At 40.1% G+C, this 27,159-nt stretch overlaps 1 protein-coding gene across 1 annotated transcript in view; it reads right to left on the bottom strand.

The window, feature by feature from the left end:
* Positions 1–3,555: 3,555 nt before the first annotated feature.
* GABRB3 (gamma-aminobutyric acid type A receptor subunit beta3) overlaps positions 3,556–27,159 on the bottom strand; it is a 234,921-nt gene continuing 211,317 nt past the window's right edge. Inside the window, exons 7-9 of the mRNA XM_030873089.2 lie at positions 22,563–22,715; positions 16,463–16,707; positions 3,556–8,149 (exon numbers count right to left, since the gene is read on the bottom strand). Coding sequence (XP_030728949.1) covers positions 7,808–8,149; positions 16,463–16,707; positions 22,563–22,715 — 740 coding nt within the window. The 3' untranslated portion in view covers positions 3,556–7,807. The remainder of the gene's footprint in view (positions 8,150–16,462; positions 16,708–22,562; positions 22,716–27,159) is intronic.

The raw sequence follows: 27,159 nt of genomic DNA, 5'->3' as shown, positions 1-27,159 counted from the left end.
ATAGTGAGTGAAAGAAGTTAGAGAAAAAAGAGTGTACTCTGATTTCATTTATATAAAATTTTAGAAAAAGAAACTAATCTTTAGTGTGTCATTTGTTGAGAGCACATTAGTTGTTGCTTGGGGATAGGAATGGGTGTCTTAGAGTAGGGTGGAGATTTACAAAGTGGTTCAAGTAAACTTTGGGAGGAATGAATATGTTCAATATTTTGAGTGTGATGATGGTTTCACATATGTCAAAATTTATCAAATTACACATTTTCAACATGTACAGTTTTTATATGTCATTTATACTTCTAAAAATATATTTAGAAAATGAAATAGAATTGTTAAAAGAAAAAGTCAATCACCCCAAACACATAGCTAACAAATGAAATACTAGGACAGGAAAGAAAGATTATATATTAAGGAGCAAACCATTAAGTACAAAATCTGAGTAGTAGGAGCATACGAAAAAAGACAGAGAGGATTTTCTAAAAAATAATATAAGAAAAGTGTCCAGAGCTCAGAGATATAGATCTTTAGATTTAGAGTTTCAACCAGGATCCAATACAATATACAAAAAAGACTCACACTAAATAAACCTTTATGAAATATTAGAAAGATGTCCTAAAAGCAAGTTGAGTAGGGGCATGAGGAGTTGGGGGTTAGTGCATTTAAGTAAATTAGAATCAGCTGGTATGAAACTCATTATAAGCATCACTGGAATGTAAAATACAATGGTACAGTGATTTCAAAGGTCTGGGGAAATTACTTTCAATCCACGTCAATACCTAGCTAACTACCAATTAAATATAAAGGACCAGGGAATGAATTCAGGTAATCAAAGCCTCAGAAACCTTCTGTCTCATACCTACTCCTCAGACATTAACTGAGGATGAACTTTGGCAAAAAAGAAGAATAAAACCAGGAAAGAGGAAGCCATGGGCTATTTAGAAATATTGGAACTAATTCAGAAATCATAGGATGAGAGTTTTGCAGCAGGTCCAAAAGGCAAGCAGTTCTCATTTGTATGGGAAGTCAGTCAATGCCAAGAAGAATATTTTCATTAAGAAAAACAATAACAAACAATAAACTTAATGACTAAGGTGGTAGATAATGTTATATACATGGTCAAGAAAGCATACCATTCTTTCTTAATTAAGAAAAAATAATGCAAATTACAAACCTCAGAATGGATGTTTATGGGTGATTGGGAGGGAATAAATCTAGGAAAGTCCTAATGCAAACACGCATGTGATAAGGTTTGGATCAACTAAAGTAGTGTAGGAAAAAGTAATTCATTTAATCTGGACCTTAGGAATATTCTCCTTCAAATAGTCCTAGGAAGTCACTGGACTTCTAAATTGGTCTGAGCAGACTGCTTAGCTCTGCTTTGAATGATACTTATATAGTTGATAACATCAAAGTTTTTCAATATTTTTCAACTTTTAGAATAATTTATAAGTAAAATACTGAAGGCTGAAGTACAGTCACAGTGCTGAATGTAAAAGTTCTCAACCTCCATGAAGCAGTAAGAGATGACATCTCTCTTTTCATACATCCTCAACTGATCACACTTTCCAGGCAGAAAAACTCTTAACTATAGGAGTTCTGTTTTTTCCTTCTTCTAATATGTATCTTAATACATTCAACTGAAATACTAAACCTTGAACTGTACTTACCCAATGATGTGAGATGTTCATTACAACCTATAGAGGTTCATTTCAACCTATAGAGTTTATTACTTATAGAGTTTAGAATCACTCTTTAAACATAATGTTAAACAGTAAAATCTTATGATTGTAGGCAGAATGTAAATGTTTTTGACCTTGATAATGTAAAAATATAGTTACAGTTAACAGAAGATAGGAGATAAACATGGCCTATAATACAGCATTTCAAGGCTTGACAAGTGAATGATTGTGCACAGCTAATGCTTCAACATGCAAGAGGAACAGTTGATTCTTCTATTTCAGGAAAGGAACTGGAAGTGCTAACATCAAGGTCTCAATTGCTCTGAAAGCAACAGGTAATCAAAATCACTTTTTAATTTTCAAAGGAGAAATTCCCCAAAAACCCAAACTAACAAAAAAAGAAGATAGGGCATGAGAAAAGGGAAAGGGAAATGCGTGGAAGGATGGGATGTGACCACCTTTACCTCAAGAATGGAGAGTCAAGCTGGACCCTAGGGAAATCAGAAATGCATTGCAAGATATTTTCTTGCAATCAATGGCTACCAGGGCCACTAACTAGTTTCCTATTTGGTTTCAAGATGCACACACATACACCCACACCCACACCTGCAGCAGACGTGTTTTAAAGTCAGCCATTTTTGTGGACTGCATTTTTCTTACAGGTTCCCTTTACATTGCTTGCCTATGGATTCTAAGTGGAACCTATTTATATAAAAGGCAAGGGCCATGGAATGTGAGTCCCTCTAATGCCAGGAGTGCCTCAATTGATAACCATTGCTGCTTTAGTCCTATAAGGGGCCAAATGTCACAGGTTCCAAAGAGTTAATCTTCCCTGAAGAATAGTTTTCCCATTCAAAGGAGAGTTGACATTCCCTCTCCTTTAGAAGCTGGTAAGAGGAGGTAGGAAAGAATTGTGAAATGGTGCCAAATGTGTACGTGGCCCGTGGCAGCCACGCGGACCAGGAGTAAGTGGATTCTGGGTGGACCTTGCATTCAGTGAGGCTTTCTTTGTCAACCAAAAGTGAGATGCTTTTAAAAGAAACTTTAAGAAATTTGATCAAAATTCCTTTTTTCTGCAGTTATTGGTAATTTAAACTTGGCATCTGAATGAATAGTGTTGTAGCCTCATGAAGTGAGAAATGTCCCTACTGTGAAGTGCCAGTCCTAGACAGAGAATTAGTGTGAAATGTGTCCATGTCAGGGTCCCAAAGTAGACGAGGGAGGTAAAAAACCTGTCCATAGGTTAAAAAATGAAAACGTGGCATGTAAAGAATTACCAAAGACTGTATTATTTTGTTTAGAGTAGGCACATTGGAAGCTAAGCCTCTATTAAACCCTAGCTGGCTGTGGGACACTTTCCTTTTATATATAGCATATACACGTGAGCCAGCAACATTTCAGGGGCCTAGAAATGTGTGTCAGTAAAAGTTCTGTATGGTTTGAGGTGTCTGAGCATCTTCATTCATTCATTCACTCACTCACTCAGAGACACTGCTTGTTACTTTCCCACTGGAGAGGAAACAAGGGAAATTGCTTTTTAGTCCTGAAAAGCTAAAGAGTAGGGACCAACACCACCTGTGCCAGAGCTTATTGGTAGGTTAGTTTCCTGGCCTTTAATATAGAAATAATTCTCTCTGAAATCACTTTTTTGAAGAGAGGAGCAAGGTGGATCTCTGTGTCTAGTTGTCCTTTGATGTTCAGAATAAATCACAATTTAAAAAAAATGTCATGGTTCAAATTGGTCTCATACAGTTTTGAGCTTATTTCTTTTTACTTTCAGCATAATTGAAATGGGAATGTATGACTAAAAATACCTAGAATTAAAATAATCACACTAGTTTGAAAATAGACAAGGGGAAAAAAATCAGCCTTCACATTGAAGTCAGTTAGTCCTTTTTTAATAAATTTGAAGTCATTCATCAACAAGTTTCATATTGTATCTATCACTCAGTTTTGCTGTTTTTTTCATGTCAAATAATACCAAAAAAATTACATCAATGTGCTTAAGCAAAATTGGGTTTTAATTGATCTTTACAATGAAATGAAATCAATGCGGGAATTGATCATGACAGCAATCGCCTATTCCTATTAGAATAATCCTGTACTTACCTTGAACACACTCACTGACTCATGAAGTAGAAATATGAGACAAGAATGACAAAATTGTTTCTGGGGCTTGCCCTAGGGAGAGGCATGGTACATGAGTCACTCTCTGGGAGGCTGCTATTTACCCAGGTGCTGGGAATTTCAGGAAAACATGGCACCTTTCAATGCAGTAGAAGAGGTAATAATCAATCCAAGGCACACTAGTTGTGTCCTGGGAAAATTTAATCCACCTGGGCAGCTCTTTGCTCCACGATTCAATGTTGCCCTGACCAATAGCTCATGTAAGGTGAGAGCTGGACTCTATTCCACAAGTAACAAAATATTTCACTGATTGTTCAGTTTTGCTTACATTAAAATGGCCCTAAATATGAACTGGTTTTCAGATGGAGAGCTAAATTAAGAATTATGGGATGGTTTATCATTTCAAGCCAGGAGATTCAAAGTTGGACACATCCTCTTTTTTAGAAGACACTATTGTGGGACAAACACCAATGGGATTATCTATGAGATGCTGAAAATGAACACCTCCAGCTGCAGTATGCCTGTCCCCTTAAAACCAGTCCCCACGTGCTTGGCATCACCTCTGAGAGGATGATCTCCTTGGTGAAAACGTTAATCCCATAGCTGGACGGTGAGAAGTGTCTTGATGTCAACGACTGAACATGTCCAAAGTTCTGGGTGCTGGCACTAGAAACACATGGTACTACACATATACATGGGACAGGAACATTATCATGATATACACTGAGGTCACTTAGATCAGAGGAAAACGAGTGGGTCATGGTATAGACAGTGAAACCCCCTACAGTCCTGGGGCTGGTGAACAAGAACAATACTTGTTTTAAAGATTACTCTGTGTTATCCATCCTTCTCTGTCGGGATTTTATGTAGTAGGGCTCTGGGATTGTCTTGAATATACTTATATTCGAATATGGGTAATAACAAACTCATAACAAGATTCTTCTGTATGCTTTGAGCCCCTGTGAAGCATTTTGGAAAGACAGGGCTATGTAGAAAATCAACTTTTTATTACGTTCAGTTGTTGAGAAAGAGATACCATTAGATTCCAATTTCAACTTTTCTCTCCTTACTCAAGAGGTCTGGACGAGGGTAACAACCACCTCACATTATGCCAGGGGTCCGCGTTCAGATTTATCAATACACCACACTCACTGGCTCCAGGAACTGCTGTGCAGTAATGAAAGGGCATTGTAATAGAACAGAGAGCCAACCTCGACTCTCTTCTGGCAGCACAGAGTTCTGCTTCTCAACATTTCTCACAGCTTTTAAAAATGGAGAAGCTATAAAATAATTTTATTAGAAGAAGAGTAATTTTCTTCTAAAATGGAGTAAAGCAAACACATACCCAAGGATCTCAAAAAGTCTTTTTTTTTTTTTTACAGAATATATGTATGTAATTGTGTGTGTGTGCGCGCGTGTGTGTGTAGTTACAAACACTATTTATAGTATAGCTATTATGTTTAACGTCATTGTAGTGTCTACAAAGTTGTGGATCCCAGTCTCGGTGCCAAATGCATATAAAAAGCTCAAAAGCTATTATGACTATACCATGCAAATTTATATCCAGAAAATCTTGGGACGTAGACTGCAGTTCTTCTGAGCCCCACGGGGTCTCTGCTTCTGACAGTTGGGTACCTTAACTATGCATCAAAAACATTTTGAATCACTTTTCTCCCAGAAAGAATTAATGTCACAGTTCTGAATATATAAATTGTACATTTAAATCAACCGTTGACACTTTTGTCCATGTTCATTTGCATTTTGGGGTCCCTCTTCTGCATGTGGAGCTCACTCCTTGAATCACTGATACAGAAGAAGATACCTGAAGTATTGAAAGGGATAAGGTCTTCACAATGTCCTTTTTTTTTTTTCTTTAACATGTTAACAATGATAAGGCCACTTACAAGGTTTTTCCCAATCTGTTTAACTTTTAGGATTCCCCCATTGTTACCCATGAAAAAAAATTGTCAGAAAAAAGCCAAGGAACAAGAAGTCACTGGCTAGTCTCCAGATAAAAGTAAAACCAGAGAGCAGTGGTTGGGAGAAGATGCTGAAAAAAGATAAGAATGAAAGAGGGGAAAGGGTATAAAAATTGGTCACTGCTTCTAGCATGAGACTTTGTGGTCTGTGTACTACCTGATGGTGGGTTTGACCTGTTACAAACTCTTACAAATTAAAGGTTGTCATCAGCCACCAAGGTAAATCAAGTAGTGGTCAGCTGCTGGGGATAGCCCACAGCACATACACCCGCAAGGAGGGTGGTACCCCTACCAGTGGGGAAAACTGGGGTCAGCTCTGAGAATACTGGGCGAGACTCTGGTCATTGGTTTTGGATAGAACAGAGAGGGTGAGGCATATGTGGCATTTTGGGATAAAGTATTAATTTAGCAGTTCTTTCCTGAATATTTTGCTTTTTTGTTTCTCCAAATGCTTAACTTCACTGTGACATCTGTTTGCACAACTGTAGTCATTTCAGTTTATGGATGCCTGTGATAGAAATATTGTTTACAAAAAATATATCATCTCTTTTTTTTTTCTTTAGAAAGATCTCATCTAAATAGTAAGTTAAGGTTGCATCTATGAAACCGGTGCACCTTGTCTTGTTTCTACGAGCTTTAAAAAGTCCAAATACTGATGAGGCTGTGGATCAGAAGGAACCAAAAGTGACTGTGTTTGTTGTCATGTTGCTCTCCTTTGCCTCAAGAGAACGGTCATGGGTCCCTGGGTGATGCATGGTGTGGACTGGTCGTGTTCCTGCAGCATCCTAGTTACACTAGGAGTAGTTGGATGTGCTTGTGAAATATGTCAGATATAGAAATAAAGGCATGAGGATGTTTCTTGGTTTCTGAAATTGAACAGAAATGTTTTTCGTTTCAATCTTAATTCTAGAGAACAGAAAGTAGTTACAACACAGAAAGAAAATATGACATTGCATGCTGCCATGATAGCAAGAGTAAGAAAGAAAATCTTGGTAAATATACATATATATGCATATTATGCAAATATATTTGATATTAACATACAATGTTATGAGTGATTGATAACTTAAAGACAAGGGGGAAATTCATCCTAGATGGTTTTACTTTAGAGTAACAAATAACCTGAGACGTCTAAGCTTTCCGTTAGATACCAGGCCTAGAAATCCATAAGAGATGTAGAGCACGTGTTCACTAACTGAAATGTCAACTCAACTTTGCCAAAATGTGCTGCCGTGTCCCACATGATGCGGAAGCTGGATCCACTCCAAGTGAGCAGAGAAATACACTGTACAGCAGAGTACTTACAATGAGATGCCATCCATCCCCGATGGGCTTTCAAAAGATGGACGTGCAGACATCAATGTGGGCTCTACCTATGTTTAAGAAACAGGTGAGCGCATACCAGAGGCTCACCCCACCCATGGAACCGTACAGAAAAAGTCTGCCCCACGAAAACAAATCCCATTGCCAAGAAAGCCGAAAAGCCTTCACTTAATAAACTGAAAGAGAGGGTATGAAGTGTGACTGGTTTTAAACTAGCAATACCACTGTATGAGTTTTCGAAGAATAACTAAGTTTCTTCCTGATTTTTAAACTAAAACATCTAACTAATGATAGTAAAAGACACATTTTGGGATGATATTGTGTTTCGCGCCCTCATTCTCAAGGCATAATATTTAGACGATGCTTGTCCCTTTCAATTAAAAAAGAAAAAACTATGACTTTCTTTAATATGCATCCTGTGTTAAATTGTCCATAGCTGCAAAATGTATATATGTATGTGTATTTGTTTGACATACACATGGGTACTTACACCTGTGTGTATAAACATATACACATACATCCTCATATACACGTGTATTTTATATATATGCTGAGAAAGTTCACATATATATACAATTGCGTATGTATATATGTGTGTGTCTGTGTGTGTGTGTGTCTGTGTGTGTACAGGTATAAAAACTTGACAGGCAGAGTAATATTTCACTCAGTGTTAAATGAAGTCTTTGAAAAATTAAGTACAGTCACTCAGTTAACATAGTACAGCCAGTAAACTAAGTTGAAAAGAGAAAAAGTGAATGGAAACACGATCCGGGACCATCTGTCTATGGCATTCACATCGGTTAGATCAGGGATTTTAATTTTGAGCTGCGAAGACCTCCTCCGTAGATGGGTCTTCTTGTGCGGGATGCTTCTGTCCCCCATGTGTCGCCCATGCCCTTCCCGAGGCATGCTCTGTTTCCTGTACTGGATTCCTGAGTTGTCAAAGGATATTGCTGAATTCCTGGTATCACCAATGCCACCTGTGACCTCATTCATTTCATTGTGAACCTCTAGCGATGTTAACAGAATATTTCCATGAGCATCCACCTAATTGGAAGAAAACACACATTGTTAGACAGCTAGCATAGCATGCCAATAAACCTAATTTCTACATACAAACCCAGGACAGACTTACGTCATGCAGCCATGTCACATATAGTATGAGAAATTGCACATCTGTCAAAGCCAGCACTCTAGTTTAGTGGAAAGTGTCATTTTGTGGGCTTAACTGCAGGTTAGAGTTTTGATTTCCTTGATTTAAAAATTCTCATGTAGAAAATTAGATAAAATAAGGGGGCCCTTTTCAAATTGAAATTCCACATTATGGGTACAAGTCCTTATTGAAGACAAAATTAAAGTACAAATGTCTTTCAAGATGTTAACAGGTATTATAACCATTTTTCACAACTATACACTGGATAGAAACTATACTCTCCCATTCTTCTTTGGAAGCTGATTTGTCTCCTTTTCTGATGGTACAAAAATATCCAAATTACCATGAAGAAACAAGCGAGTCCTGTGATGAATGGACACACCTAATGACCTTGGTGGATTAGATAAAGACCCCCACCCAAATACGATCTCCCCACTCAATTCCGCTCCTGGCAGGAGACCTCCTTTTTAAGAGCTATATTTAAGATAGGCTAAAGTCCTTTCTTACATCGGAGCCAAACTTTAAAATAACATTTTATTCTGTGCTAAATACAGCTTCAGACCTTTCATGATGACGCCAATGGTCCATTTTACTTTTTGGTCTGCCACTAAACTTTCATGGAGCATGCCTGAGGCTAGGCCTTAAGGTAGATGTACAGGAGGTGAGGTTGGGAGAGAAGACTCCCAACGAAGAGTAGGGGCCCGTGCAGTTCTCTGAGTGGTGCTTGGACTGCAGGTAGGATGGCCCCAGACACCAAGGTTGTCTAGACACAGGAAGGGCTGCCAACATCCTGGGGCCACTCAGGCTCTGGCACAAGGGCACAAAAAAAGACTCAGAGGTGCCCTCCCCACCCCCCCTTGGTTTGAGAATACCACTCAATTACGCTTGGGGAAGGAAAGGTGTGGTCATCAGGATGTCACCCCTTTCTCCTCAGACCTTTGAGTATGTTATGCAAAAGGGACTTTGCAAACATAATTAAGGTCATGGACCTTAAAATAGAGAGAGTAGCCTAGATTATCCAAGTGGGCCCAATCTAATCACATGAGACCTTAAAAGCAGAGAACTTTCTCCAGCTCGAAGCAGAAGAGAACGTCTGAAAGATGTGGCAGAAATTGAAAGCCAGGAGAATTTGAAGCATGAGGACTGGATTCACCCTTGATTGAGAACTTCAGGGAAGGCCTGAGAAGAAAGGGGCAGCCTCTAGGAGAAAAGATGGGCCCTGGCCAACAGCCAGCAAGGCAATGGGGACCTCAGTCCTACAACCACAAGGAACCATGGTACCCACTGAGTTGGCCCCACTATACCCAGACTTCTGACTGACCCAACTGTGGGATAACATTTGGGTGTTGTTTTAAGTGTTAAGTTTGTGTGGCTGTAATCAAAACTACTACAGGACACAAAAGGGAAGATTTCAGAGGGGTGATGAATTTGAACTGGGCCTCAAGAATGAGTAGAAATTTCTCAGGCAAAAAGCCAGAAAAACATACATACAAAGCCTTGAAGAGTGGCTGAAGTATTTTGAGAAGGGCAAACTAGTGGGACTCAAGTCCTGGAGAGAATGGATGCACACGCTCAACTCCTGGCCCATGCTCAGCTGGAGATAGAGGAGGTGGCTGTCATTCTCATCCCTGTCAGCATCTACCTATCACCTTATCATTACAGGAAAGAAAACCTGGTGATGAATGGGAAGCAGATGAGAGTCAAGCCATTAAAGGAATTTCGCCTTTACCCTTTAGGTAATGAGAAATAAAAGTGATTTCTAAGTGAAATAGTGACACATTTCTGAAACCCAACTTAAGTGGCAGAATAAAGAATAAATGATGCATTTGAAGGGAGAAAGTGAAGAGACAGACCCTAGTTGGTGTGCACCGCACTGGTCTCTGTTCCTTGAGGGCAGTCTGGGAGCGAAATGCCAGGAGGTGGTAACTGCTCCCCGCCAGCCACTGAAACCCATCCCAGCATTTCCTCTAGACCACGCAGGACACTCAGCAATGCTTCACCACCACCTGGTCATTTCTGCATCTCTGCAGTTAAGAAGGTGGGAAAGGAGTGGAGAGAGAGTTACTCATCACCCTACTCCCACCCAGCCTCCTGGCCCTTCCCGAGCTCCCTGAAGAAATACTCGCAATGTGGACTCAGGGTGAAGCAGCTGGCCCACGTTAGCCTGGGTTGGGCTCAATGTTCCTGCGTGATGAATGAGAAGGGCCAAGGTGGGATGGACTGTGGTCTACGGTCTCCTGAGAATGGAAGACAGCCCACCTGGGGGTGCCGGGAGACACGAATAGACCAAGATAATACCATTCGTATTAGGGAGAAGGCTTTTCATGGAGACCCATTCTTGGGGAAGGAGCAGAGCACTGCCAGAAGAAAATTAAAGTTTTATTATTTTTTTATTCTAAAATGGAGGTTAAAATTCTAATGGGGCTTGTATCTCAAAAGTACCAGGAATAGTAGACCTTTGTAAGGACTTGTGTTCTGTATCTGTTCTTTTCATCGTCTCTCCCTGGAATGATTGGCAGTAAAATCCTTACAACAAAAAGTCTATTTTCCTGTTTGGGGGATCAGTGAGGCATCCATCCGGTGGTTTGGAGCTGAGTCATGTGGGAGGAGCAGCCCAACAGGTAAATGAAGGTGTGGCTGAAACAGGAGGAGACAGCAAAGGAAAGGCCAGCAAGGGACTGGGCAGTAGCATGTCCTCCATAGAAACCACCTAGGAACTGGGGGTGTGCTGGGGCCACCGGAAGACATCACCTTCCCTAAGAAGGGGGTGGTCTGGACCTGCTTCAGAAGTTGTGGGCAGTTGGCCCTAAGGCAACAAGGAGGTGAGGGTGATGGGCAGATTAGCTGGCCTTTACTGAAATGCACGGAGGAGTAAGAGAAGGTCCTTGCCCTCAAGGGGTGGAACAGGTGAGAGCTTCAAATAATCAGCAAATGCATTTTAGAAGGTACTGCCTATTGCCCTTAAAGCACATTTTAAAATACATGCCAACAATTCCATCTCTTTTCTAGTTATCAAAAATGCCATAATATGCAAATCTCCTTTTATCAAAATCTAGGGGATTATGATGAATGACTTTGTAGAACAAAATACCAATAAAGGAATGTCTACTATTAAAGAAGGAAAGGAGTATTCTGTGATACGTTTATTAGGTAGAACTTTGATGGTTCTAATGACGCAGAATTTCACCTGGCTTTAAAGGTATGTTTATGTATTTTATACATAGTAGCGTGAAGTAATAACCTATAAGGGAAAAGAATCTGGAAAAGATTCTTATGTATGTATACATTCATATTTGCATGTATAACTGAATCACTGTACAGTATACCTGAAACTTACACGATATTGTAAATCAACTATACGTCAATAAAATTTTTTAAAAAAGATATAGTTCTAATTAGAGAAAAAAAAAAGGTACATTTATGAACCTTCCCCCCCTTCCCACTAGAAGAGTGAGAAAACATGTGGCTTCAGTGGAACCAAACAGATGACAAACACTACTCATTCATGGACACACATTCCCTGAGCACTTACCACATCCAGCCCCAGTGTCCACCTTTTGGTAGATGCAAAGAATGGGATGCTGTCTAGGACAGAAGGCACAGTGGCCACATGAAATGTGACCTGCTATCTATCTCCGAAGCACAGAGCATGTGCCCTGGAGGTTAGAAGAACAGGGACAAGTCCACCTGCTTGGAGTGGGGATTGTCAGAGGCAGGATGGGAACAAGTGGTAGACAAAATCAGGAAAACATCATAGAGAAGAGCATCTGGGTTAGGTCTTGAAGGAGGGGAGATGTGGACAAAAAAGAGAGGGATTCTGGGAAGAGGGAATCAAAGGCAAAGAGATAATAAGGTGTATGGTGATTTCAGGAAGCCCACAGGGAGAGTGAAAAAAACATAAGAAGTAAGGTCAACTGGATGCTGAGTTGATTTTTCAAGATTTAATGACAAATCTGTAAGAATCAGTATCCTGTCTTCCCTTATCACTTGTGGCCAGTTTTGTGCATTTGGAAAAGAACTTCGGAGGGTGGGTCTAAGTCTGCACTCTTGGATTCCAGTGAAGGAAACCCACCCTGAGGGAAGCTGAACCTGATGTTGTCAATGTTTACAAAGTTGGGGTGCCAGGGTGCTCTGACACCGGTGGCTGCCTCAAAGCTGTTTGAGAACCAATATGGTTGCATCGCTCCATTTCAGAGTGGGGTGAACAGCTACAATGGAACAATCATGTCAAAAGGAACTTGAACATATACATGGAATTAATAAGAATTTAGAGTAAATTAGTTTGGCTGCTTTTGACATAGTTTTACATTTGCATAGTTTTCATTTAGACGTGAACCAGTGTGTAGAAAATTTACACTGAAACTACTAGAAGGTATTTTTTTCTGCAAGAATTAAAGGGTTACTAAAATCTTTTAAATCTTAGAAACCAAACATTTTAAACAAATATTTCCAGAAGAGATGCTAATCTTTTCCTATCATCTAGAATTTAAATCTTAAAACAGATGGGATTGTAAAAATGTCCTGTATAGAATGACAGTGATGACTTGTAATTTCTGAAGCATTTCATGAATGCTACTTATTTTGAGGAGTTTGTCTCATATCTACTATAATTAGATTCATTGATTTCAATGTAGTTTTTCTTCCCGCTTCAAAACTTGGACAGGCAGAAACATTCAGAGATGAAACACATCTCATGTGGAATGTATCCTAGAGGGATTTTCACTTTTTCCATGAATCTGTCACCAGATTGGCACACTGTTGACGTCTCATTCTCTACTAACCTTCAATCTTCAAAATGAGTAAAATACTCTAGTTTCAGGAAAATAAGGAACTATTTATCATGTGAGAAATGAAATCTTGCTCTTTAGTAAGAGGAATGATGTCAAGCCTGCAGCTCTGATTCCTTGGCAAGACTTTCTGCCACTTCATGAAATTCAAATACCGTTTGGTCAACTTGCAAAATATCACAAGGCTTGTAACCATAATACATGCATTACAACCAAAGACTAACTCTTGGGTATAGAAACAACTCAGGAACAAACAGAGGTTAAGCACAAATAAATTAAGGTCAGGATTTTCATTGCACCACTGATCTGAGAATAAACTAAGTGACTATGTGAACACTGCCACTAAGTTAAAATAGAGTTGAATCACTAAATTTAAGGAAAATCTACTCATGGTCCGACATTAGGTTCAATAGCGTCATGGTCACGTTGGTGGCCTGCAGAGCCCCTGAGGACACCACCCTGAGATCTCTTACAGGACACAAGCAAAGACAATGACAGTACAAGTCCTTGTTGTCACCCAGTGTCCATCAGTCCAAGAAAAGCTTCAGCCCCCGAGCCTCTTGGCTCCCAACTATGACAGAGGGGCTCCTTGAGGCCATGCTGGCCATACTGATAAACAATCCCAAGAGATATCACTGAAAATGAATGAGTGAATAATTGTAATTACAAAGAACTCTTGAAACTGTTGGCCTCTGCATAGTGCCATTTCTGTTTTGCATTAAATTTTTTATTCTTTACTTTAATTCATTCGGATCATGTGATATGAACTTTTGGGAGGTGCATTTCTACTTTAAAATTATCACTAAATTCTTAGGTGTGGTCAGCAACAATATTTTAAAATTGAAGTACAGTTGATTTACAATGTTTCAGTTAGATAGCGAAGTGATTCAGTTTTATATATATATACACATATATATGTATATACATACACTCTTTTCCATTATATGTTATTACAAGCTATTGAATATAGTTCCCTGTGCTATACAGGGTCCTGGTGGTTTATTTATTTTACATATATTAGTGTGTATCTGTTAATCCCAAATTCCCAATTTATCCCTCCCCCCACTTTCCCCTTTGGTATCTGTACGTTTCTTTTCTATGTTTGTGAGTCTATTTCTATTTTGGAAATGTGATCATTTTATCATCTTTTTTTTTTTTAGATTCTACATATAAATGATATGATATTTGACTTTATCTGTTTGATTTACTTCACTTACTATGATACTCTTGGGTCCATCCATGTTGCTGCAAATGGCATTATTTCATTCTTTTTTATGACTGAGTAATATTGCATTGTATATATGTACCACATCTTTATCCATTCATCTGTCGACAGGCACTTGGGTTGTTTTCATGTTTTGGCCATTGTGAATATAGCTGCTATGAACACTTGGGTGCATGTATCTTTTCGAATTAGAGTTTTCATCTTTTCCAAATATATGCCCAGGAGTGGGATTGCAGAATCATATGGTAACTCTATTTTTGGTTTCTTAAGGAACCTCCATACTGTTCATCATAGTGGCTGTACCAATTTACATTCCCACTAGCAGTGTAGCAGGGTTCCCTTTTCTCCACACCTTCTCCAGCATTTGTTGTTTGTAGATTTTTTGATGATGGCCATTCTGACCAGTATGAGGTGATAACTCTTAGTTTTGATTTGTGTTTCTCTAATAATTAGTGATGTTGAGCATCTTTTCATGTGCCTGTTTGCCATCTAGTCAGCAACAGCTTTTAATGCTTACCTTTAAGAGCATCAAATATGCATTTAAAACTAGCATACATGCATTTGTATGTCTGAGCTGATGTCTACAATTACAGATTTTTAAAAATATGAACATGCAAAGGCTTTAAGAAAACTGCTGGGAAAACAGATACAAATTTTCAGAAAAGCAAACAGTAAAAATGGACTCATGAATTTTCCTCTGCATCTGATTTATAATATATTATTTCTACATTCTGCTTAATTTCGTCTGTGGATTTAGAGATTTGGGGGATTTTGTTTCCTTTTGTTTTAAATTTTAAGCTTCACACTCAAAAAGATATTTCTGTAGCAAAACAATTTAACCTTTCTAAAGAGTGTCATTTAGAAGAAAGGAAATAAAATTTAAATCTGTTTAAATTATGAGGGAATTTGGAAAAACAGCATTGTATGTGTCTGCGTGTCTGTGTAATGGAAAAAATAATGATGTGATGAATTCTAGTTTCCTTGGAAACAGTATTACCAAAGTATACTGTGTATGCATAATAGGATGTGGACTAATTTAGAAACATACCAGTATGGTGCTAAGTATAGTTTCCAGTAAGAAATTCAGGGTCATGTTGCCTGTGGAAGCCTGATTTTATTCACAGATCCTAGTTTCTCTGACCAAGTCTATTTATGTGTTGCTGAAAGGATAGGAGCCATTTATAGTCATTTACCTTCATTCATTCATGAACATCCAGGGACCTATTCTGGGCCACTGGTGGGCCACAGGCACAGAACTCCTCCAGGGAGCTTCTGCACCCCTGGGAGAGGCTTGGGCCGGCAATGCACCAAGAACACCAGAAAGAACAAGGAAATCTCACGAGCTTGAGAAATAAGTATGTTTAGTAAGAAGAATTTAAAAGTGAAGAAATATAGGAACAAGTCCAGTATGTAAACGGGTGGAGGTATATTTTTGAGGACTTGAAGGGATGCAAGAGGTAAAAGGATAAAGATAAAAATTTTATAGAAACGACAATGTGCTTTCACTAAAATAGTATTTATAATTGCAATAACATATTCCTTTTATTAAAAAAATAAACCGAAATGACATCTAACTGCAAAGTTTGTAATTGGAAGGATGTAAGCGTGAGATGAGGAGGGCTGGAGAGGGACCTGATTGGTGCCCTCTCTCTGGGTTCAGAGCCCATGGGTCCTAGAGCAGCTCCCTGATTGGCCGCTGCTGTCCTGGGCTGCTTGCCTGGCATTTTGCAGAACACAGCCAGCAGGGCTGGGCCAGGGCAGATGCACGAGAGCCCTGGGACAGTGCACTGCTCCTGCCCTGCACTAGGGACCCTGAACCAGGGCAGATGAGAGAGGGGGCTGTCCACACCGTGCAAAGAACAACAGCATGCTGGCTATCACATTTGTAATTTGACCACTGAAGGAAAACTGCAACATTGTTGAAAATGCTTTTGACTGTCAAGTTTGGGCCTCACACCCCAGAGATCCATTCATTCCTATATCTTTCCTTTTCTTTTCACAGGAAACTGGCAAGCTTTTGGCTTCTCCAACTTCTGCACCAATTTTGCTTTTCTATAAAATTCAGTGACTTGCAGACGCCACCTTTCAGGCTACAATCAACAAGCCTGCATCACTCCTACTCAAAGGCCATGATGCCGTGGGGTCTGCAGGTCTGGGAAAGGCAGAGTGGGGGCGGCCGAGGCCGAGAGGCCTACCCGGTTGCTGTCACCCTTTGAACGGTCATTCTTTGCCTTGGCGGTCTTTTCCGCAAGCTTCTTCTGCCTTTGAGGGCCTCTTCCAAAGAAAATGTAGTTGACAAAGGCATACTCCAGAAGGGCCAGAAACACAAAGACAAAGCAGCCCATGAGGTACATGTCAATGGCTTTGACATAGGGGATTTTGGGCAACGTCTCCCGAAGATGTGTGTTGATGGTCGTCATGGTCAGCACGGTGGTGATCCCTGTAAAAGAAATGGGAGCGTGAGAGGCTGCAGGTCCACCGCTCAGTTCCTCACTTTTCACTTTCCTGCTTTATTTTCTCAAACAGTGTGAAGTAGTTGAAAATCACGGTTGAATATTGTTGGGTTATCGAAACACTACAGAATATAGAACACACAGTTTGGGCGGCAGGTCACACCTCAGGCTGGGGAGTTAACATCTCTTCCCACCCTGCGCCACCTGGGAGGCGCCTCCCACTGCACCTGGCCCGTGGACGGAGGTGGATGGAGAGGGGTTGGGGACAAGGCAGAGGCTGCCCTGCATGAAAGCTGTAAGAAATGAAAATAAACCTGGAATTTATCATAAAACACTAAGTGTCTGGGTGAGAAGCTTCTGGGAAGAAAATGAATCTGGGGAATCTAGGAAGGCCATGTGTGGCCACTAGTGAAGAAAATGATTCTTACCACAAGGCCTTAAAGCAAGGGGAATGAGGCAATGACTTAAAGCTGCTAAGGACGGGAACCAGTCCTTAGCTCAGAGAGGGAATGTTCGAGTGTAGCTCCGGAGAACAGATTACCTCACATAGCAACTTCCCACCCCAGCTAAGAAAGAGGCTAATAAGCTGTGCAGCACATGTTGGCTGTGGGCAAGGGCTAAGATTTTACCCAAAGTATAGGATCTTACCATGCTCTGGGGCAAGTGGCCAGATCTCTGTTGGTATTTTTTTTTTTGTTAAATGTCATTATTTTGTATTCTTTAGATAGTATCAGGTGAAAAATACCATTTTTCCCTAAGGGAGCTCAGTTTAGTCTCTAAAAACATGTAAGGACCATATTTTGTAATTCTCCCATAGCAGTGGGCATGTTCTTGGTGTATAAAGATTCCATATGGGATGATCTGAAGCCACAGAGAGCAGGGGACCCATTGGCTCATGACATGACCAGAGCTGCTGAGCTGAATGAAGCTACATGTGTGGGAATGAACTGCATCACTCACTTCTCAGTGGCACGGGCATTACTGCAGCTGACTTGCTCTCTTTGAGACAGTACTTTTGAAATATTAAGAAGTCTCAAAAAAGTAAGGCAGCTCCAAAGAGCCAACTCTTTTCTACCCATTTGACTGGTACCATGGAATGTGATTACTCATGTGTCTTCCAGGACCCAAAGGAGAGGGTCATTGCCACATGAGGACTTCTCTCAAGGAGACTTGCAAGGTGAGAGCTTCAGTCATGGTCCTTCAGTCGTAGTAACCCAGAAAACCAATGATGTCCCCTAGACCAGCAGGCGGTGCAAGCCCAAGAGGCTGACCACCCAGACACATGGTCCCACCAGACCACTTCTCTGACCCCACTGGACCCCCACTCAACTCTCTGGGGAAGGGGCTGGGTTTGTTAAGCATTTTAGTCTGATGCCCTCTGGACTCCCATCCCATTCTTGGATGAGTGCCAGAGTGTAGGGCTCCCCTCACTAGTGTCTACCTGGAGAAGAGGGAAGAGAGCCCAGGCTTCCATCCCACACATGCTGAGCTGCTGTTAGCAGGAGATGAGGGAAGCGAGGAGCAGAGAACCTATTTTCATGTCTGACTGCAAACAAGAGCTGACGATGAATATATGGAAGTCAAAGATGTCAGGATATTTTAAGACTCGCCTTTAACATAAAATTCAGGTGTACCTGGGGACTTTTAAGATTTGAAAATGGCAATGGGATAATTATAGTTTACAAGGAAGTGCAAAAACACCATGCAGATGCTACAAAATTAGCTGTTCTCACTATTATTCAAAAATTTTGTAATGTTGTTGCCACAACTTATTTTTTTCTTTCCAAATGGACTTTGGAAAGTGCTCTGCTTTAGTCGTTGCTTTGGCACTCCAGTTGATTATTCTGAGTGGATGTGTATAACATAGGCCTCAGCAGATGTCCCCAGAAAATGGGCTAAAGTAACACAAAACAGGGACGGCCAGCACATGTCAACGAGAACTCAGCCTGGCAAAGGCAAGGAAAATGGGCAAGGACGCTGGCTTCAGGCCCATCAGTGCCAGCTCAAGGAGTCCCTTAAGAGTAAGGTTTTGTGGTGAGTGTTCCCTGGCTTTCCAGTTTGGGATCACATGACCTCTTAGCTTGAAAGGCCATGCATTCTCTAATTCTTTGTATCATTTTCCTTCCTATCAAGATAACCGTGGAGAGTGGTGGATGCGGTGGTTCACGGCCTGGATAGTAGAACCACATGGCGCAGGCCAAAAGCCCTGCTCCACCACGTACCAGCAGCAGGACCTGAATGAGCTTGATAGGTCCACAACTGTTGTCTAAATGTGTTGTGAAGTCTAAACACCACGGTGATGGGATAACAGTAACTGGCATTGTTAACACTCGCCAACAACAGATGTTATCATTATCAGCATCACAGAAAAATACATTTTCTGGTAGCCTCCAGTTTCTTGGCAGGAGACCCAGATCCGGCAGCCTCTCTTTGAACTTCTAATCTCTAAAGGGGACCCCATCCAAAGGCAGAATGGGAGACTGAGTGGTGCCTTCTGTGTTCTTCATACATTTACCAAGCTGTTGTCTTGCTAACTATTAGCCTCGAATTATTTCTCATTTATATTAAGGAAATATTATGCTTGAAAAACTGCATTTATAAAGAAGGTTGTGAAATAAAAATATAATTTATATCATTTAATCAAAAGATATTTAATTTTTCTTCTTTGTGACCTAAATAATGTGACTTAAATTATTTTAGTGTAAATTTTCACTTTCAGAAGGACCAATACTATTATTCACTGATAAGTGGACTTCAGGATTTTTGAGGATGACCATGTAATTACAACTCCCAACTTTGTAGTCTGGCGGCTTCTAACACTAACAGTTCAACGGATGTGGGGGTCAGATCCTGGGCAGAAGAAGCATAAGATCCTGAAGCACACAGAGCATCTGTGCAGCACAACTGGGTGAAGAACCAGCGTTTCCCTTCTCAGAGGAGACAACCCCTGACAATTCCAGGTCTAACAGTGCCCTGAGCTGGAGGGACATGCCAAGGAGGTCTTCACTGAGCACCCTTCTGTGCAGACCCACACCTCTCAGACCTCATTTAGAAGTGGGGAGAACTCACCACTGTGCAATCATTCAGGATGAAGGCAAACAGCACTCTAAATATTTCAAAGGGTGTAGTTCATGACAAGACACATGAAGTGAGCTGGGGGAGGGGGAGTTCTCCAGTCAAAGCCCCCCAAACCATGGCTATATCCTCTCCAAGAGGCACTGAGCACATTAGCATCTTAAAGGTTCTGAGAGATTCCTTAAAGAATGGTTAATAATAATTCTTGCTGAGCTTTTAAAAAAATCCATCATTTTTACAATGTAATAGACCAAAGAACCCTTCTGTGTATTGTCTATTGACACTGTAGAAATCACGTGTAGTGGTTAAGGGCCCTGAAGTCAGACAAACTGGATTAAAATCTTTCTTCTGACACTTAATATTATCTGACTTTGCACCAGTTATGTAGCTTCTCTGCACCTCACTCCCTTCTCTGTAAAATGGGAACGATAACCCTGCCTATCATGCTATGGATCTTCTGCACCATGGATCAGGTAACCACTTTCCAATGACCTTGCACAGAACTTAGAACCTGAGTATTTGGTAAGTTTCAGCCTTAATGATTGTTGTTGTTGTTGCTGTTATTTAGGGTTCATTACCCGATGATACACTTTTCCTTAACCAATTGGAGTTGCCGTGCTGTCACTTCCCAAGTCCTGCAGGCCCAGGCTCAGAGACCATGTCTTATGCAGAAGCTGGGAGACAAGGAGTGAGAGGACTGGGGTCCCACGCTGAGAGCGGGACCTGCTGGACATCAATCTGGCCAGACACTGCAGCCTGGAGATCCCAGCTGCCTTCTCGACGTCCAGGCCTCAGGTCCACCCCAACACTGGCAAATGCCTTCAATTCTGCCTCCCAGACTTCTGATATCCATCAGAACCTGCACACCTCCAGTGGTAACGCCTTAGCCAGTCTGGACAGACCACTCCTCTGTCCCAGCAAAACATGAAGCATGTTCATGTTTTCATGAACATGAAAACATCCCAGAAGCATGATTGAGGTTTATAGTTACAATACTGAGTTGACAAGAAAAAGTGGAGTCTACTTTCATATGCTGTAATGAGGCTATGTTGACTCTAATCCACTCCAAATAGATTATCTATTTAATATTGTGGAAGACGATGTTTACAATTTAGGAGCTATAGAATTTGGATCATCCAGAAAATTGAGAAATTTGCATTTTCAGTACACCTCTCTTCTGATGATGCCAGATAATTCTGGTTCTTTGGTACTCATATTTCTCTAATTATCTCAAAAATAACAGAGTCTCTGAGGCAGATTCCCTGGAAGCTCAGGAAGCTTCAGCTTCTGATCTTCTCTAATACAGGCCTCTTACAGGCTCGGGAGGGGTTCCGGAAATTCTGTATTTATGTATTTTATATTCTTTTCCTTAAAGAGAGCTCCTGAAGTTGTATAAGCTAGCAGCTCCACAAAATTTGGATCTGCCCTAGCAAATTCATTTTAGCTGTGAATTTTCCAGGTGAGAAGAGAAAATAGTTTAACAAAGAGCAATCTAGTAACATAACAAAAAAGGCAAAACCTACAGAAAGGACTGATGTTACAGGGTAACCTCTGCAGGTGGTAAAAAATCCTGAAGGTTTTTTTGAGAGATTTTTCCTTTACCAAGCCCATCAGAAATAGATTAACAGCACTTCTGATTTTTTGATACCTTATTCTGCTCAAAGTGTTTTTACATTCACCTAATACTTTAGAGGTAACTACCTAAGTTTCTTAAGTCACTGTTAAATGTTATTTCATTAGAAAAAAATAAGTCACTGTTAAATGTTATTTCATGAGAAAAGAAATCTAATATTGAATCAGTGAGAGTCACCTGTCTTTGCGTCTAAACCAGACGTCCACTTACACACATGTACACACATTCTCCTGGAAGCATGATGCTAAGCAACTTATATTCCTGGGAAGAGATGGTAAATAGAAAAAGTAAGAAAGAGGGACAACCAGATCCCTGAATTCTTATGCTTCTCTGCAGGCTTACCAGCAGATGTGTTGTAATTCTTTCCCATCAGTTTTGAAAGGTATTATTGATGACTTCACTCCCAGGAATTAAATTCAACCCTACCCAAAGAAGGGATAAACTGGACAATTGCTCTTCAGCTCTAAAAGCTCAGTACTTACCTCAAATGTATTTAAATAATTATTTTGTCCATGCAGTTTCATAATAATTAGTTCAGTAGAAAATAATTTTTCTGAAAATATAAGCCTTCCCTTAATTAAAAAATATTAGAAATCATACTGGAACATAAAATGTATATTGTACATCAGCTAATAATCCATTTGTCAAGTGACCAATGGCCAGAAGAGATCACTAGAGTTCTTGGGAACCACTCAGAATTTAATATCACATTTTAATGCTCATTAATTTGTGTAATTCCAATTATATGGTATAACATTTGACTGTTTTTCTAACTTAAAAAAGAATGCACATAATTAATCAAGTCTTCTTTCTGGGCCATAGAATAATTTTGAACAGGAGATGTTAATCCTTGCTTTAAAATTAGTGTCAAAAATAGTTTTATTATGCAAATATTCGGCAAGCATATTTTCCCTTTCATAGGCATGAAAATTCACATTTGAGCCTTATAATTAAATTAACACATCAAGAGAATCATGCATGAAATTAGTGTTTCAAGATAAAAAGTGACTATATGGGCAAGACTGGTGTCATGATGTCAAAAAATTGTAGTTGAACTACAGTCTTTGAACTCCCTTAATATTGTAATGATATGGTGACTTTACATTTTAGGTATCATTTAAAAATAGCACATACCAAGGGCAACTCTAGCCGCAGATGCATCATAATTGATCCAGAAGGACACCCATGAGAGAATTGTAATTAGGATAGAGGGCATGTAGGTCTGGAGAATGAAGTATCCAATGTTTCTCTTCAACCGAAAGCTCAGTGAGAGCCGAGGGTAGGCACCTATAGTAAACAGACAGGAGTTACACTGGAGATCAGACACAGCAAAGAGTTTGCTTTGACTTCTAGGGGTCAACAGCATGCATTTGAAAAGTCCAGAACGGAGGGGTGGTCCACAACCATGTAATCTGCCTCCGTGCGCCTAATGGTACCCATCAAGAACTTGGGAGAGGAATGATTTTCAGTCTATGTATGAGGTCATGACGAGGATACTCTTCTAAGGTTAAATACTCAGCTGAGAACTGTCCCTGAGAAAACTTTGGGGGAAGGCTTTAGCTTAGAACACAGAATAGTGCCAAATATCTCATTTAGTTTTCAACTAATGGTCCCCTTCTTCTCCATTGTAGATAGGGGAGATTTGGCTCAAGGTTTTACTGAGCAAAATGGTTTTTATCAGTCATCCCCTGTCAGTCCATCTAGAGCAACAGTGCACAGATGTTTGAGGCACTGACCCTGGAACACCTGGGATAGCTCAGGGACCCCCACCCGAGAGCTGGAGAGGCACAGAGGGCAGGAGTATACTCTGAGATGCTCTGCTCCAACCACAGGAAAGGCATCAAGGAGAGCTGAGGAGAAGCACCCAGTCTGCTTTCCTGTATTTGAATCCCAGTGCTAACCTCCTGATGTGCACATCCCACTTAGACAGCCTTGAACCCCACCACCACTGCCAGTGCAGAGAAAAAAGTCCACTGCTTATGCCACCTATAGCTATATATTTGCCTTTTCTGTTTGTTTTTCTTGGAGCAAGGCAAGTGTGGCTTCCATTTCCTCCTGTCCATTTCAACAGCCCACTTTATCAGTTTCAAACTTCTCAGCTCTTAATTTTCTGGACTCAATTGAGGTCGCTGGAAAGTCAACCTTCTCTAATCATCAACTTCCTTGCCTCCTCCCCTCCTGCCTTCACTCATGGGTGGTGCTCTGTTCCTGAAATTCTTCTACCCAAAGCTTCAGGAGGCCTCACTTTTCTTGTCTTCCTCCTACTCCAAGCCTGACAGGTTCCTGTTCTCCTCCTGCCTCAAAGTATATGCATTTTCCTGACTTTACTCCACATCCCTTTCTGGTTTTGTCCCTATATTCTATACCTTTTCCAGTCTGATTCATTCGTATGACTGTTCTACGTAGTAGATGAAAGACTTTAACCTCTAGGCTCTTACTTTAGCATCAACCACATTTTCAGCCAAATTATATAAAGGAGAAAAGAAATCGCCTAATGGACCCAGCATTTAAAAGCTGACAATCTGGAAATTTCCTCCAATCTTTTATGTGCCTGTGTGTGTATAGTTTCTTTTATATAACTCTGATCAAATGCATATATTGTATTGTCACCATAGCATAAACACTTTCATCCTTATTATAAATTACTTATAAATACAATTTTAAAGTTCTCCTAATTTTCCATCAAATACATACACATGTATTCTATAGTTTATAAATACATTTTCCTGAATGCAATAAATTTAGGGTACTGCCATTTTTACAAAACGTAAGTAATATTCTTAGGGATACCTTTGAGCAGAGTCCTTTCATTATGTTTAAACTTACTGCCTTAGGATGAATGTGCCAAAAGAGGAATTGCTAAGCCAAGGCTGAAGGCTTTTGATACATATTCCCAAATTACTTTGCAAAAGAACCACACAAGCATACATGCCACTATGAGTACTTTATAGAAGTGCCTATCTCATTTTGTAAACATAACAATATTGCATAATATTTCTTTTCTTTTCTTTTTTTTTTTTTTTTTTGTGGTACGTGGGCCTCTCACTGTTGTGGTCTTTCCCATTGCGGAACACAGGCTCCGTACACGCAGGCTCAGTGGCCATGGCTTACAGGCCTAGCCGCTCCGCGGCATGTGGGATCTTCCCGGGCCGGGGCACGAACCCATGTCCCCTGCATCGGCAGGCGGACTCTCAACCACTGTGCCACCAGGGAAGCCCCATAATATTTCTTAAAAATAACTTTTGTTAATTTCCTTGGGAAAATGTGTCCTTTCAATCACTTTCTTTAATTGATCACTTCCTAAATGTTTGTTTTTCCCCTGATTTTAACTTTATAAATAATCTAATTACACTATTCATTCATTTTTCCCAGTTTTTTGTTCCTCTTACTGTTTTTACCTATTCATTAAAGTTCTTTTAATACTAATACTTGCTTGTATCCTCTGCAAGCATTTTCCCAGTTATTTGTTTAAAAACCTGAATTGGGTAAAGTGGGGGACATATAAAAACAAGTTTTTTATGTAGTTGAGTCTATCCATTTTATTTTTTTCCCTGTGATTTTTAAAACCTGTTTTTAGGTTTAGATAAGTTCACAATAGAGAGCTAACCACAAACTTATTTTGAGGGTTGGCAATTTGATATGAAGTGAACATGCATGTTGTTGGTTTTTGTTCCACAAACAACTAACCAAGTTTTCCAACACCTCTATGAAATAAAGCTTCTGCTGACATAGATTTGATACACTCTGTTGTTTTATAGTACATTCCATGTCTATGGACATGGACATGGACATGTCCATAGACATGATGTGCCCATGAACCAAGTCAGAGCCCTGCCTGGGCTTTAACACCTCTGGGTCCCCGGCCCCATATGTTTCACAAGCACAGTCATCCCGTATTCAACAACTTCTAAGGCTTCACATAAAGGTTAAAATAGTCATCCGGGAATTTTAGCTTCTCCAAAATGTTTTCCCAATTTAACATTAGTTTTATTTTCCACCATGTCTCTGCATTAAGCATAACATTTTCTAGCCAAGAAGTATCCTCATTGCCTCAAAATAATTGTTCATATTTCTTGCCTCTGCTGATTCACACCCACTGTTCTCCCCTTAAGAAATGTCTTCTTTTAACCATACTTCAAGGCCTTGGTCAAATGCCACATCTTCCATAAATCCTTTCTTTTTCTTCCCTCCAAGTGTAAGTAATTATCCTCTTATTTTCTTTCCTCTTTAAAGTTATAATTATTAATATTTACCAAGGTAAGATCTTCCTTAGTAAGCTGTACATACCCCTAGGCAGAGTTTGTGAGGTACTGTATTTTTCATATACTGTCATGCCTAGCTAAACGTCTAAACCATCTCTGTCTATTAATAAATGCATCTGTGTACTGAGAGAAAGAAAGCAGGCATATTTGGTTTATTTATGTGACTCTTTAGCAAGTTTAATACTCAAAATAGTCAGTAACTCTATTAAATATTAGTTTGAAATCCCATAGCAACTTCAACATTTTTTTAATAAATTTATTTTATTTATTTATCTATTTATTTTGGCTGCGTTGGGTCTTTGCTACTGTGCACGGGCTTTCTCTAGTTGCGGTGAGTGGGGGCTACTCTTTGCTGCAGTGTGCGGGCTTCTCATTGCGGTGGCTTCTCTTGCTGTGAAGCACGGTATCCAGGCACACGGGCTTCAGTAGCTGTGGCACATGGGCTCAGTAGTTGTGGCACACGGGCCCTAGAGCACAGGCTCAGTAGTTGTGGCGCACGGGCTTAGATGCTCCTTGGCATGTGGGATCTTCCCGGACCAGAGCTTGAACCCGTGTCCCCTGCATTGGCAGGCAGATTCTTAACCACTGCACCACCAGGGAAGCCCACAACTTCAACATTTTTACTGAAGTAACTTCAAAATCAGATCTTAGTTTGCAGTTTCATGGCAATCTTATGCCTTTACTTGTCATTTGCTATTCTATGCTCCAAATATTTGTCACTATATCCACTCTACTTGGAATTGTTTGATTCCATCAGGATAGACTGGCTCATGTTGTAGTAGCAAAAGACCCCTCAAATCTCAGAAGCTTTACAACAAAGATTGTTTTTTCTTTCTTGTGCTCCATAGTCACTTAGCTTCCTCTATCTGGAAGACAGCTGGACACTGTGGAAGAGGTGCCACACATACTTCCCGTCACATTTCATTGTCCAGAGCAAGTCTCACTGTCAATCTTTATGTGTAAGACAGTTCAGTCCTCTCCCAGGGAAGTGCAACAAATATTTTTTGAATGATAATGCAATCTACCATATTCCCCAACTTTCCATTTTCTGAGTCAACTTTCTTAACTTTTTCCAAAATGCATCTTCTTTAGGGAAACTGTTCCCTACAAGGCAAATATTGATACTTATGCAATGAAGTACAACTGATACTCTTTTGAGAATACTTGCCCCAGGCAACATGGGGACCAATGATACAATTGCATAGTGAAACACTTGGAAGGTCATTAGTGACCCTGAGAAAGGGAATATTACTCAGATTTCAAAACTATGTATTCACCAAGGTACTCATTAACACAGAACATAGAATTAAGAAAATATACTATTTTCTTATGTATTCTTTTAGTAAATACATTCTATTTCTTAAATGTGAAATATACCTTCAAATCAACAAAATTTTTAGGCATTCACCATGTGCTGCCCCCCCAATCCCAATCTCCTAATCCCACAGGTGGGAATGTTAGTGGAGGAA

This window comes from Globicephala melas, chromosome 2 (assembly GCF_963455315.2).
Source record: "Globicephala melas chromosome 2, mGloMel1.2, whole genome shotgun sequence".
Lineage (NCBI taxonomy): Eukaryota > Metazoa > Chordata > Mammalia > Artiodactyla > Delphinidae > Globicephala > Globicephala melas.
This window is presented reverse-complemented; position numbering and strand designations above follow the sequence as displayed.